General features: G+C 43.7%; 1 protein-coding gene across 1 annotated transcript in view; it reads right to left on the reverse strand.

Moving 5' to 3' along the window:
* The window catches only part of GLDN (gliomedin), a 66,533-nt gene extending 52,275 nt beyond the window's left edge, over positions 1-14,258 (reverse strand). The window contains exon 1 of the mRNA XM_055279138.2: positions 13,896-14,258. Within this exon, the coding sequence (XP_055135113.2) occupies positions 13,896-14,258 (363 nt within the window). The remainder of the gene's footprint in view (positions 1-13,895) is intronic.
* Between the last annotated feature and the right edge of the window lie 568 nt (positions 14,259-14,826).

The raw sequence follows: 14,826 nt of genomic DNA on the forward strand, positions 1-14,826 counted from the left end.
TTGATCCCAGGAGGCGGAGGTTGCAGTGAGCCGAGATCATGCCACTGGACTCCAGCCTGGGCAACAGAGTGAGCCTCCATCTCAAAAAAAAAAAAAAAAAAAAGAAAAAGAAAAAGAAAAAGAAAAAAGCATGCAGTAAAGAAGCCAGCCAAAACCAAGATGGCAATCAAAATGACATCTGGTCATCTTCACTGCTCATTATAGGCCAATTACTAATGCATTAGTGTGCTAAAAGACACTCCCAGCAGCACCATGACAGTTTACAAATGCCATGGCAATGGCTGGAAGTTATTATATATAGGCTAAAAGGAAGAGGAACCCTCAGTTCTGGGAAATCCCTGCCCCCTTTCCCAGAAAACTCTTGAATAATCTACCCCATATTTAACCTATAATAAAGAAATAACCATAAAAATAACCAACCAGCAGCCCCAAGGGCTGGAGTAGTCATTCTTTTGTTTCTTTGCTTTTCTAATAAGCTTGCTTTCACTTTATTCTGTGGACTCACCCTGAATTCTTTCTTGTGCATGATCCAAGGACCCTCTCTTGGGGTCTGGATAAGGACCTCTTTCCAGTAACACTTTTTCTTATATCCAATTAGTTAGCAAAATTAATTCATGCTTCTCTTTTGATATTTCTAGGATATAACCCTTCTTCATATCCAATGCCATTATCTTAGCCAGACATGAATTGTTTCTTGCCTGGATTAATGTAATAACTTTCTAACTTTCTTCTTGCCTCAGTCTTTCCCCATTTCCAGTCTTTCCTGCATTGCACCAACAGATCTGTCCTCCTATAAAACCACAGTCTTTCTTTATGACTCCTCCCTGGCAAAAGTTCTACAATGGCTCCCAATTCCTCATTAGGTTCATTCTCAACTTCTCAAAAGTAGAAATTCAAGCCTCTCTCTAACCCAGCCAACCTTAGTTCCCTTCTCCCTACCCCAAACTCTCCAGTATAGGAAGGCCTGTCTGGCTTCTTGTTCTTCCTGACTTGCACCGTTTTCATTTCAGTCCCTAGACCTTGGCTCAAGTTATTGCCTGTACTTGGAATGATTCACCCTCCTTGCCTGCCCCAGTCTCAACAACTCTCCATTGCCCATTTTGAGTTCAATTTCCTTAGTGAGGACTTATTTTCTCTCTTCTTCACTGCCCCCATGCTTTCCACACAGTCACTGTGAAGGATTTTCCTCTAAAGGTCTTCCTGTTTAGAGACTCATTCCAAGGTCCCCAAATGTGGCTTAGGTGGGGGTAGGCATTTTCCACCTTCCAGTAAAAAGGATACCAGACTCCAACACTCACCCACTGAGTAACAAAAAAACCGGGGAATTATTTTGCCATCACCAGCTCAACATTTTAGCGTACATTTATTCATAACTCATTATAAAGTACTTCACAGTTTTTATATAGAGCCTAAGCAGGACCTCCAAATTTCCCAGCGCTTTGGCAAGCAAAAACTTTTTCTGAGTGGCAGATGAAGGGGTTGCTCTATCGGATTCGGAACAAACTCCACAAATTGCATTTTGAATGATCTTTAGTTGGCCTTGTTGTTTTAAGGCTACCTTTCAGAAAGAAATGCATGTCTTCAACTTTAGATAAACTAGAAGCAGATTATATCTATTTAAAGTATAGAGCTGTTAAAGATCTACAGAAAAGCAACTGATGGGCTGCAAAATGCTCCCTTTGTAGCTTAATTACAACCTAAAAGCTTCAGCTTGTTTTTTTTTTTTTTTTTTTTTGTTTTGTTTTGTTTTGTTTTTTTTTGAGACAGAGTCTCGCTCTGTCGCCCGGGCTGGAGTGCAGTGGCGCAATCTCGGCTCACTGCAAGCTCCGCCTCCCGGGTTCACGCCATTCTCCTGCCTCAGCCTCTCCGAGTAGCTGGGACTACAGGCGCCCGCCACCGCGCCCGGCTAATTTTTTGTATTTTTTAGTAGAGACGGGGTTTCACCGTGGTCTCGATCTCCTGACCTCGTGATCCGCCCGCCTCGGCCTCCCAAAGTGCTGGGATTACAAGCGTGAGCCACCGCGCCCGGCCGCTTCAGCTTGTTTTAAACAACATGACCTTTAGTCTGTAGATAAAATGCATGTAAATTAATCTTGAATGTCAAGTAGATTTGGCCAAGAATTTCTTTTTTGTGTGTGGTGGTGGTGGTGGTGGTGAGTTTGAGGAATGTAGAGGGAATAAAAGAGTGTCTTTTTTTTTTTTTAATTGTGTTTTTTGTTTTGTTTTTTTAAATCAAATCTGAGGACTGTTCTGACAGTTCCCACATTGGCAACAATATCCTGGAGAACACAAGACCCCTAAGAAGTAAAATTGTTCTTTCTTGATCTGTTTTTGCTCTACCTTCCACTCACATTTTCTCAATTTTCCAAATGCCAGCATACAAATTTTTTTTCAGGAATGCCACCAACAGGAATCAACAGAAGTTAACAATAGCTGAGCCAGTCAGAGAGTGGTAAAGATGACTGCCTTTCAGTGAGTGCCAAACCTCATCATCAGTGGGCACACAGAGGCATAACTACCCAACAGGTTCATCTTGCCTGCTGTGCAGATAGAGTCGATTTATCAAGACAGGGGAATTGCAACGAAGAGTTTCGTACACATAGAGCTGGCTAAACAGGAGACCAGAGTTTTATTATTACTTGAATCGGCCTCCCCAAAAGTTCAGAGGCTAGGGTTTTAAAAAGATAGTTTGGCAGGCAGCGGGGGCTAGGGAATGGGAAATGCTGATTGGTTGGGTCAGGGATGAAATCACAGGGAGTCGAAGCTCTCCTCTTATGCCAAGTCTGCTCCTAGATGGGGGCCACAAGACAGATGAACCAGTTTATTGGTCTTGGTGGCGCCAGCTGATCCATCAGAATGCAGAGTCTAAAAAGTACCTTGAATACCAATGTTAGGTTTTACAATAGTCATGTTATCTATAGGAGCAATTGGGGAGGTTAGGAATCTTGTGGCCTCTGGCTGCATGACTCTTGAGCCGTAACTTCTAATCTTGTGGCTAGTTTTTTTGTTTTACAAAGGTGCTCTGCTTCCCAAGCCAGGAGGGAGTTCATTCTGGGGAGGGGCTGATATCATTGTTGTTAAAAAGTTAAACTATAAACTAAGTTCCTTCCAAAGTTAGTTCAGCCTACTTTGAGGAATGAATGAGGGCAGCTTGGATGTTAAAAGCAAGACGGAGCCAGTTATGTCAGATTTCTTTCACTGTCATAATTTTCACACTATTATAATCTTTGCTAAGGCAGTTTCAGAGGGGTAGGAGCTGGGAAATCCTGAATCTCTGAAGAAGCCCTGTTGCCATCTCAAGGGGAACTCTGTTTTGTTGTCAATGCCAAGATGATTTAGGTTGGTATGATTCCAATCCAGGCTTTAAGAGGCCAAATATTATCCCAAAGCAGCAGCTGATAAAAGCACAGATGAACAGACAAGTTGGCACCCTGAAGGAAATAGAAATAAAGAGTAAACCCAGAAACAAGACACTAGGAGCACAGAGCAAAAAGAGCTAATGGCAAAGCAATATTGAGTGCCATGGTCTGAATATTCGTGTACCCCCAAATTCCTACGTTGAAACCTAATCATCAATGCGATGGTATTAGGAGGTGGGGCCATTGGAAGGTGATGAGGTCATGAAGGGAAAGCCTACATAAATAGGATTAATGACCTTATAAAAGTGAGAGGCCCCAGAGAGCTGCCTTACCCTTCCACCGTGGTGGAAGGTGGGAAGGTGAGAAGGTGCCATGCATGAACCAGAAAACAGACCCTCACCAGACACCCAATCTTTTGGCGCCTAGATGTTAGACTCCCCCAGCTGCCAGAACCGTAAGAAATAAATTTCAGTCATTTATAAGCCACCTAGCCTATAGCAGTTATAGCAGCATGAATCAACTAAGAATATGATAAATCTTAATAAGAGCAACAATGAACACTTACTGAGAACCTGACTATATCAGGCAGTGTACTTCACCTATATGATCTCTCTTAAACATCCCAACAACCTAATGAAGTAGATACTAATTTCTCAGTCATACAGATGAGGAAACTGAGGCTTGGTGAAGTTAAAACATTTGCCCAAGATCACCCAGCTACCAAGCTGTGGGTCCAGAATATGAATCCATCTGACTTCCAAGTCCACACTGCTTATCACCACCACATACTTCAAAGAATTAGGGAGAGAGAATGGGGCTGGGAACTTAACAATGAAGAAAGATCCCAGGTTGCTTGAGCTAAGGACAGGTACATGAGGGCTGAAGGTGGCAGCAGTACCATGGGCAGGTGAGCCTGCGACTGCCATAGGGAGATCCTGGCATGAGAGCTTGGGAAGGATGAACCAGCCCTTGGCTTTGAAGGGCTTGTGATCTGAGAAATTATTCTGGAACTCACACAGGGAGGGACCTTTGCCAAAGGATCTCTCAGCCTGTGGTCTAGTGGGCAGTGCTACTAAATAATTGGCTGATCACAGGGTACTGCTCTCTCCCTAGAGTGGAGAGACAGTTTTCAGGTACTTTTAACGTGACTCTGAGTTCCAAGACAAAAATCAATTTTATCCCCGGCCTAGTGGCAGGGAAGATGGAGGGAAAGGCAGGGAAATAGTGTGGATAAAGACAAGAGCAGCTGGGCATGGTGACTCATGCCTGTAATCCCAGTACTTTGGGAGGCTGAGGCAGGAGGAACACTTGAGCCCAGGAGTTCCAGAACGCCGTGGGCAACATAGTGAGACCCTGTCTCTAAACAGATCTAAGAGAAGGCTGGCCATCAAGAGATGCAAGCATTTTGAACTGGGAGGAGATAAGAAGAGAAAGGGCCAAGATATCTCGTTTTAAGTGTCATCTTTTGTTTTATTACGAAGACAATAAAATCTTGAGTTTACGTTCACTTAAAAAAAAAAAAAGACAAGAGCTGACAACTCACCAAGCCCCAGAAGGTTCTACCCTGCTCAGTCTGTAAAGCCTTGGGAGGCTCATTCCTACTGCCCTCACCTCTGCTGCTTTGCATAGAAGGAGACTGGAGACTTTTAATAGTTCTGGGACATGGGAGTAGGTCCTGATGGTTTCATGCCATTCATTTGGTCAACACAACTGCTCTATTCTCATGGGTCCAGATGATCAGCCTTGACCCACCTGTTTCTTCTATATGTCCCTAGAGAATCATGCCAATAATTTCTTACAAGGAATGCTTTATCTGTGTGTGTGCAATGGATCTCAGGGGCCAGCTCCCTCCTGTCTTCCTTGTGCACCATCATTGCCTGAGACATGAGTTAGGCTTATAGGTGTGTTCCCATCACCAACACCACTAGACACAATCTAAGCAGAGATATGGCTGCAAGCTCTCTCCCAAACCTTAATTGATACCTAGAGATGGCTTCTGACATGGGAACAAACATACCATGTCAGGTGTGCTCAGAGGACACAGCCCTGACGTCCTAAGTGCACGTGTGCACACGCTGCAGTGAGAAGGGCCACAGAAACCCACTTCCCAGGCTCTGCATGGGGTTTATGACTTTGGCCACCCTGTCTTTTTTAATTCTCCTGTATCAGGCCTCTAATCTCTCATCAGCTCCCCAAACCCCTCACCCTGCAGGACCTAGTGTGGTATGCATCTCTCTCCTTCAATCAAAGAGAACAGATAGAGTTTGAAACAAGGTCTAGATTTGGGAATAATGAATGGCTAAAAGCTCCTCTAACATTGTTTGCTCTCAGTTTGGGAAGCCAGCAAGCAGCCTGGCTCAGCCCTACAGCTCCACTGTAGACGGAACAGCACTCTTAGGGTGCCTCTGTCTTGCATTCCATCTCCTTGGGAGAGGTGTTAGACCCCAGAGTTAACCAAGGCTGGAGCATCCCTGATTTAGTAGCCCGAGCTACTAAGAATCAACCCTAGGCTGGGTGCGGTGGCTCACGCCTGTAATCCCAGCACTTGGGGAGGCCGAGGCGGGCGGATCACAAGGTCAGGAGATCAGGACCATCCTGGCTAACATGGTGAAACCCCGTCTGTACTAAAAATACACACACAAAAAATTAGCTGGGCGTGGTGGCAAGCGTCTGTAATCCCAGCTACTTGGGAGGCTGAGGCAGGAGAATCGTTTGAACTCAGGAGGCAGAGATTGCAGTGAGCCAAAATCACGCCACTGCACTCCAGCCCGGGTGACACAGAAAGACTCTGTCTAAAAAAAAAAAAAAAAAAAGGATCAACCCTAGTGCTGTTTCAGGGAATTATGATGTAAGTGGAGGTCTGGCAAAGTTTTTCTGAGAAGAACAAGACAAAAACTATTTTAGGCTTTGTGGGTCACATGGTCTCTGCTGCAACTATTCATCCCAGCTGCTGTAGTGCCAAAGCAGCAATAGACAGTTTGTAAACAAATGGGCATGATTGTATCCCAATAAGACTTTATTTATGGTTACTGAAATCTGAATATCATATCATGTTCACATGTCACGCAATATTATTATTCTTTTGTTTTTTCCCCACCCATTTATAAATGTAAAAACCATTCTTCATAGCCTGTACAAAAACAAGTAGAATAGCAGGCTGGACTTGGCCTACAGGCCATAGTTTGCTGACCCCATTCTAAATCCTCAGCTTTTACAACATTTGGAAATAACTCAGTCCAAGGAAGTGGGAAAGGGAGATAAACTCAGGCACAGCCAATTTAAGGAAATATAGCACCACAAGCAGGAGCTGTGACTGTAGGTAATGTGATTTTTTTCTCTATAAACAATAGAATTTCTAGATTCATATCAGTGTAGCTTACAGCAGTCATAATGCAAAGCTACCTGTTTGCTATGATAATGTGTTACTGCTTAATCCAGCTGGAATCTCCGGCTTGGGAACTACCCTAACAATCGGGAGCACATGCTTTTGAAAAGCCGTAGTGACAAGAAATCTCCATCCACTGAAGATGGAATTGATTTTTAGAAACAGCAAAAACAACAAAAAACTGAAACCAAACCCAATGCAAAAAACCACATCGACCTCAATCAGTAACAGCAACAATCACAATGACACAGTAACTACTACACTTTCAGAATCAGGCTGGTAAATAAGGGCATTGTGGTCAAGCTAAATAAAGCCCTTTGGGTTTAAAGCCACTCATGATTCTGAGATGAGACTCCTGCAAATGCATGATTGGAAGTCCTAACATGGCCCCTAACAATGTGAGTGTTGTTTGGCCAACATTCTGTCAGCCAACTAAAAAAAAAAAAAAGAACTTTTTTGAATTGCTGTCAATATTTAAAAGCCAGGAGATTTCACGTAAAAAAAAAAAAACAGATTTTGTACTTCTCTTAAAAAAAAAAATCAGGCTAGACACAGTCGTTCATGCCTATAATTCCAGCACTTTGGGAGGCTGAGGCAGGAGGATTTCTAGAGCCCAGGAGTTCAAGACCAGCCTGGGCAACACAGTGAGATCTCTACTAAAGAAAAAAAATTTTTTTTAATTAGCCAGGTGTGGTGGCACACACTTGTCCCAGATACTGAGGAGACTGAGGCAGGAGGGTCATTTGAACCCAATTAGTCAAGGCTGCAGTGAGCTATGATCACTCCACTGCACTCCAGCTTGGGCAACACTGTGAGACCTTGTCTCTAAAATAAAACATAAAATAAAATAAAAAAATAAAAAAGAAAAGAACAGAAAAGAAAAGAAAAAAAAATCAGGCACAAGAAGCAAGAGGCTCTGGTTCTTGTACAGTCACCATCAGCGGGAGCCTCCCCTTTAGACAAAGCAGATGAACCTCAGGTTGGTGCAGTCCCTACTATGCTCTATTGCTCCCCGGCCCAGGAGCAGCTGCCAAATGACCTGGGGTGCAAGGCCCCTTTTACTCCCATAAAGAAGAGAGCAACACAGTCACATGGTTCAAAAGTCAAAATGATACAGAAAGCTATACAATGAGGGGTTCATTCCTCCCTTATACCCTCCAAAAGTAAGCACTTTTGTTAATTTCTTCGATTAGTTCTCCCTTTCTTGCTTACACAAGGTAATACAATATATGTTTTTCTCCGCCTTGCTTTGTTCACTTAGAATATATCTGGGGATTGTTCTAACTCTTATTATATCGAGAATTTCCTCATTCTTGTTCTACAGCTACTTAGTATTCCAGTGGGTGTATAGATTCATTTAACTAGTACTGGATTGGTAGATATGGGTTATTTATAGTCTTTTGCTTTTACAAATATTCTGCAATGAATATATACATATGTCATTCATAGGAGATAAAATCTACGGTGAGATTGCTGAGTCAAAGAATATTTGTAACTTTTTCCAGATTTTGCCAAAGTGCCTTCTGTATGGGTTCCGTCATTCTGCACTCCGAACAGCAATGCAAGAGCACGTCCGTTTCTCTTCAGCTTCCCTAATATAGTGTGTTGTCAAACTTTTGTAGTTTTGTCTTTCTGTTAGGTTAGGGGTGTCCAATCTTTTGGCTTCCCTGGGCCACAATGGAAGAAGAATTGTCTTGGGCCACACATAAAATACACTAATACTAGCAATAACTGATGAGCTAAAAGGAAAAAAAAAAATCGCAAAAAAATCTTACAATGTTTTAAGAAAGTTTATGAATTTGAGTTAGGCCACATTCAAAGCCATCCTGGGCCACAGATTGCACAAGCTTGTGTTAGGTGAAAATTATATTTTGGGGTAGTTGAAATCTACATTTTTAAATGAAGAGCTCTTTTCCCATGTGCTTATGAGACATTTGTATTTCTTTGCCTGAGAACTGTCTGTGTCATTTTCCTGTTGGATTCTCATTTCTGTTGCTGATTTTCCTATTAAATTTTTTAATCAAATTTTAGGAATGCTAAGTGTATTAGAAAGATTATGTGTCTATGATATGATATGAGTTTTCCAGTTTGTTTTGCTTGTTTTGTTTTTTTTGAGATGGAGTCCTGCTCTGTTGCCCAGCTGGAGTGCAGTGGTGCCATCTGGGCTCACTGCAACCTCCATCTCCTGGGTTCAAGCGGTTCTCCTGCCTCAGCCTCACCATCATGCCTCACCATCATGCCTCACCATCATGCCTGGCTAATTTTTGTATTTTTAGTAGAGACAGGGTTTCACCATGTTGGCCAGGCTGGTCTTGAACTCCTGATCTCAGGTTATCGACCTGCCTCGGCCTCCCAAAGTGCTGGGATTACAGGCGTGAGCCACCACACCCGGCCTTCTAGTTTGTTATTTATCTTTTGCTTTTGTCTGTGGTGTTTTTATTTTTGTTGTTGTTTGCTATGCTGAAGTTTTGTTGCTGTTTCATGTGCTTTTAAAATATAGTCAAATTTATTTATTTATTATTTGCATCTGGCTTTTGAGTTATAACTTGAAAGAAAAGGCTTCCCAATTCCAAAATTAAAAATGATATCCTCATATTTTCTTTTAGTTTCATATTTTAAAAATGTAAATCTTTGACCCATGTAGAGCTTGTTAAAGTACACATCGTGAGAATAAAACTATTCTTTCCACTCTCTCTTTTCCCAGAGCGCTTGCCCATTGTCTCAAAATCATTTATTAAATTCATTCTTCCTCACTGGCGTGAGATACTGTCTTTATTATGCACTAAATTGCCATATGTATTTAAGATTATTTCTGGACTTTCCACTCTGTCCCGTTGGTTTATCTATTCATATCCCACTCTGTTTTAATTACTCAGGCTTTAATTATATTTTAATATCTTGTAGAACCTACTGTTCCTCCTTGTTCTTTTTCAGTGGTTTCCTTGCCAGGAATGCTTATTTTTTCATGTGAACTTTTGAATCAGTTTGTCTAATCCCAGAAAAAAAACCTATTGATAGTTTTATGTTGGGATGGCATCAGGTTTCTAAGTTAACTTTCAGTTAACTTATTATGATGCTAAGTTTTCTATCCAAAAACATGCTATTGTTGCCATTTGGTTTAAATATTTTCTGTTCTACAAGAGCGGTCCCCCAGCCCTTTCTTAACACAAAAGATAAGTATATAGATACACACACAGGTTTTGCACATCTTTTCTTCCATTATATCTTTCAACAGATGATTGTTTGGGTATAAGAAGTCTATTGATTTCTTAGTAATATTTTAATACCTTGTTTCCCACTGAATTCTGTTATTGTTAGTAGTAGGTTATCAACAGATTTTCCAGGTATATAATCATATGATCTGAATATAGCCAGACTCTCACTTCTTAACATATTTAGACCATTTTCCCTTGTCTTGTTGCTCTGGCTGATCCTCCTAGGACAATTCGAGATACTATTGGTGATAGTGGGCAGCCCTGTCTTAATACTGATTTTAGTAGGACCATCTCCAGGATTTGACAGTTCAGTGGAAAGCTACAGTTTTGGGGGTGAGACACAATTACATTTTATCATGTTAAGAAAGGATCCAATGATTCCCATTTTATTGCATATTTTAAAAATCAAGCATTGATGTTAAATTTTATCAAATGCGTTTTCATCATTTGACAATTATGGAATCATATTTGCCTTCCTTAAAAAAATCATTTGAATTGTAACTCCTGCTTTAAAATAGCCAGGCTGATTTTCTTTTTAGAGAGGTGCCAAGGACATTTTGAACAATGTCCTGGGCATAGAAACGCATACGGTCCCTCAAGGACAACAATTATCATGGATACATAATCACCAGTCTCAGTGTCTTACATCTTCTCTATGTTTGTTTAATTTATAAAAATATTTATGAAACTCCCTCTGGGTGCTTGACCCTAGATTTTGGACAAGTAAAGACAGGATGATAAAGCTACCAGAACATCAGCAAATGTGAGATAGGAAGAGAGGAATGAGAGAGGGTAGCTGATGGGAAGAGAACAAAAAGAATATGAGAGGAGGTCAGAGAAAAAGAGAGTGAACAGAAGTAGCATCTCCCACAGGAGTTAGTAGCAGATGGGTCAAATTTTCTCTCTCCCAGCTCACCAGATCCCCATTCCCATTATTGGCCTAATTCTGTGGTTTCCAAGCCCCATCCAGGGCCCCTTTTATTACTTTCTCCCAAAAGTATGCACATGGTTTTAAAGATTTAATGTGCTTCTTGGCTGTGTCAAATTAACTGTATTTAATAATTATCTTGCCTTTTTAACGAAGTCATTTACAGCTGCCAACCAGGTTCTGGTAAGAATGTGCTCAGCTAAACAGAATTCTCATGCTGAGTGGATGTATTTTCAGCCAACAGTACAGAAACTCAAAGTATCAGTTAAATTGAGGTTCATCCTGGATAAATGAACCATTCTGGAAGGCTTTTTGAAATGTTGACATTAGTCTGCATAGAGTTTGTTTCTTTATTCCTAGACCTCTAAGGACAGAAGACCTCAGGGTGAGGACCTTGGATCTCACTCTCATTCAAGATCTGGTGGTGCATAAAAGGGCCAGGGAAGGTGTAGCCTTCACCTATAAGAAGTGTGTACACTTGCCTCCACAATATATACTAGACCATTCTCTTAACTTCTCTCCAAGAGCAACCAAATGATGTTTTCTTTAAAAATGGTTTTCTCATATGAATAATTGTTCTGAGAAAAGCAGAGAGTAAAGATGAGGAAAACTGTGAAGCTGAATGGAAAGAATATTGCTGTCATAAATTTAAAAGCTTTTCGGTAACAAAATTGGCTCCCCGGCCTGAAGCAAAGGCCTTGATGGGGATCTGGTGGGAGAGTGATGCCTAACACAGCTACTGTCGATAGGAAGTTATGCCAAGGTCCTTCCTGCTGGAGAGTAAGCACTCCATCCCGAGGCTGCGGCCTAACAAATTAATTCAGAATCTCTGGGGATGGGATTCAGGCATCAGTAAGTTTGAAAGCTCCCCAAATAGTTCCAGTAGGCAACCTTACTACTCAAAATGTGGTCTTCAGGCCAGTAGCATTGGTAGCAGTGGGAGCTTGGTAGAAATGCAGAATCTTAGGCCCCAGCTTAGACCATCTGAATCAGAATCTGCATCTTAACAAGATCCCCAAGATATTCCTGTGCACGATAAAGACTCAGTGTTAGAGACTGAGTAGTGTTTTTTTAAGTGTTTTTTTAAGTGTTTCTTAAAGTGTGGTGCCTGGAGCATCTGCAACAAACTCACCAATGGCATAGGAGGTGGGGGGATGAGGGGACTTCTAATAAAGCAGATTCTGGAGAGGATTCTATAGGTCTGAGGGAGAGACCCTGGAAGCTGCACTATAATATGCTTCCAGCTGATTCCTAAGCCTACTGTTTGAGAACTGCTCCCAAGAGGAAAGTCAGTAGTAAGATGATTGCCTTCTCCTAGCCTTAGGGATGGGCCCTCATGACTCTAAAAGGTCAAAACATACCCATTGCAGGTGGGGGATGAGTTGATGATAATCTACTAATAATGTCCAGTCTGACAAATGTGATAGTTCTGCCCTCTGACCTGTAACAGAGTTAGTGGTAGCACTGCTAGGTCACCTAGAGTTAATTTGACATAGAGATGAGTGTCTCCATTCAATTTGTTAGTGACAGAATAGGTTGCAATTTGGATACAAAAGCTTCTACCTTAAAAGCAGGATTAAAAATGTAAAATAATGATGCTCAGATGTATCCCTTTTTGAGGGTTTTTAAAAAGCCTTAAAATGTAGGGTAGAGAGCTGAGAGGGCGAGAATGAATTCCCCTAAGGAGGTTTTTTTCATCTTATAGCAGTCCTTTTTTGAAACTTCTGCTTAGGTCCAGATTTTTAAATGATAACATGAAGTTAAAAAACAAATAAAGTGAGGAATGGAAAACTTGATCTCTCTCAAAAGATGTATTTGAAGTATGTAGTACTTTTACGTAGTTTTAAAAGCATTTCAGCTCATGTAAGATATTTAAAAGCTTCTGTGAGAACGGAAGCTTTAAGTCAATTTATTTTCAAATACCTAGGATTCTGAAATATGGCTCACACTTGACTAGAGGTAATAGCCGAAATCTTTCTGATTATAAAGTGAAACAAGACTGTTGCAATTGTAATAGATAATGAAATGGGATGGGGAACTGCAATGTGATCTAATAGTATTTGTTAAATACTTATTGAATTAAAAGCGGCAAAAGCAAAGAAACTTAACACTGGAAAACAAATCTTTGAGGCTTTGAAGACTTTCTTCAGAGCAGTGTTTCTTAAACCTTTTGGGGGAGGCATGCAATGGGGGACCCCTTGAAGATCTAGTGAAAAGCTGCAGACCCTCATCCACACGGGCAGGAGGGCACAGGCACAAACACTTGGCCATTTCTGCAGTTCCATGTATTCCCTGGAGCCCAATGGGGAGACCAATCCGCGGGCCCCATGTTAAGAACCTCAGCTTTGACATTGCATTTTAAGAAAAAAAAAAATTGCACCATATTGACGTCCCTCATTTGGAATTGCTTGAGATCCAGGGGCAACTTTCCCAGCATCTAGGTCCCAGGTGGGCGGTAAAACTAGGGCTGTTTTCACTTAAACGGAAACAATTAGGCCGGCCGTCTCGCAGGAATGAGGCGATGCCAGGTGAAAAGCCAGACCACTAGTTGATGCCAGGGAAAGAATCCCTTTATTGAAAAAGCCTACGCTCTTTTAGAAACGCGCCTCCATCCTCTCAGAGGGCCCCACCCACAGGTCAGTGGCACAGGCGGAGCCCCAAGGCTGCTGTGGCTCCGTTCACATCAGGAGACGAAAACTTGTCTAAGCTGAGAAGAAAAATAGGCTCTTAGAAACACTGCCTTCGCCCTTCATTTACATGCGGACTCAAAGAATGTCAGAGGTAGAAGAGACTCCTTCCTTCACCCTGTCCCCAACCTCACAGATGAGAAAACAGACTCCAGTGGGTTGAGGTGCTTGCCGAGGTGACATCCCAACTACTCATGCCCACAGCCCTCTCCGCAGCACCTCGCAGCCTGGCCAGGGGAGAAGGGGGCGTCGGCGTCCTCGCCCCACACCCCCAGCCGCCCACCTGGCCGGGGCGCCACGGGGAACCGAGCCCCCGCCTACCGGCACCATGGAGTAGGTCATCATCATCAGCATGTCCTGGCTCTCGGCGCGGATATGCGGCGCGGGCTCGCCGCTGTGGCTGCGCTTGTTGCGAGCTGAGCTGGCCGGGTCTTGGGGTGGTGCGGGCGCCCCGCGCGGCGCGCGGCTCAGCTCGGCCAGGAAGGAGCGCAGGGCACTGTCCTCGCGCTGCTCCCGGCCCCGCTGCGCCTCCAACGCCCGCAGCGCCACGCTCAGCCCGCGCCACTGGCACAGCGCGAACACCGTGCCCGCAGCGTTGAGCGCCGAGAGCAGCGCCACGGCCGCCAGGGCGCCACGCAGGCCCCAACCCGCGTCTCCACGGCCTCGCTCGGCGCCTCGGGCCATGCTCTGTGCGCCTCGGGCCGGGCAGGGCTTGGCAGCTTTCAGCCCTGGCAGCCTTTATACGCCTCGGGCAAGCCGTGGGCTGGTGGCAGCGCCGTGAGTCAAGTCACCCTTTGGCCCAGCTGGCGGGGCGGGATGGGGACAGTAGTGGTGGCGCCCGAGCAGCCCAGAGGGACAGGCGGGCAGAAGCAGGAGAGGAGCCAGTGGAGACAGCCTGCGGAGGAGGGGCTGGCAGGGCTCGTGCTCCCAGAGTCCCGACAGCTGAGCAAACCCTTTCCTCCTCTTCCCACTGCTCTGCCTGTGGGCATTGCTGTGGCCCAGACAGGCAAAGCAAGGGTCAGACTGAGGGGGAGAGCAGGAATTCTTATGGGGAGAAGTCTCCGGATTCCACCCCCTTCTACCTCCACACTGCCCTCTTTGGAGAAAAAGATCAGCATGCCCAGATGCTAAGGCACGTGCCCACTGTCCATGCGAGGTCTGGTCCTGGCCCCAGCACCAGGCTGCCCATCACTCCCCACCATGGCCATGAGGCTCCACGAGGCCACTGAAGACCCCAGATGACCTATCCCAG

The sequence above is a fragment of the Symphalangus syndactylus genome, chromosome 5 (assembly GCF_028878055.3).
Source record: "Symphalangus syndactylus isolate Jambi chromosome 5, NHGRI_mSymSyn1-v2.1_pri, whole genome shotgun sequence".
In the NCBI taxonomy this organism is placed as follows: Eukaryota; Metazoa; Chordata; class Mammalia; order Primates; family Hylobatidae; genus Symphalangus; species Symphalangus syndactylus.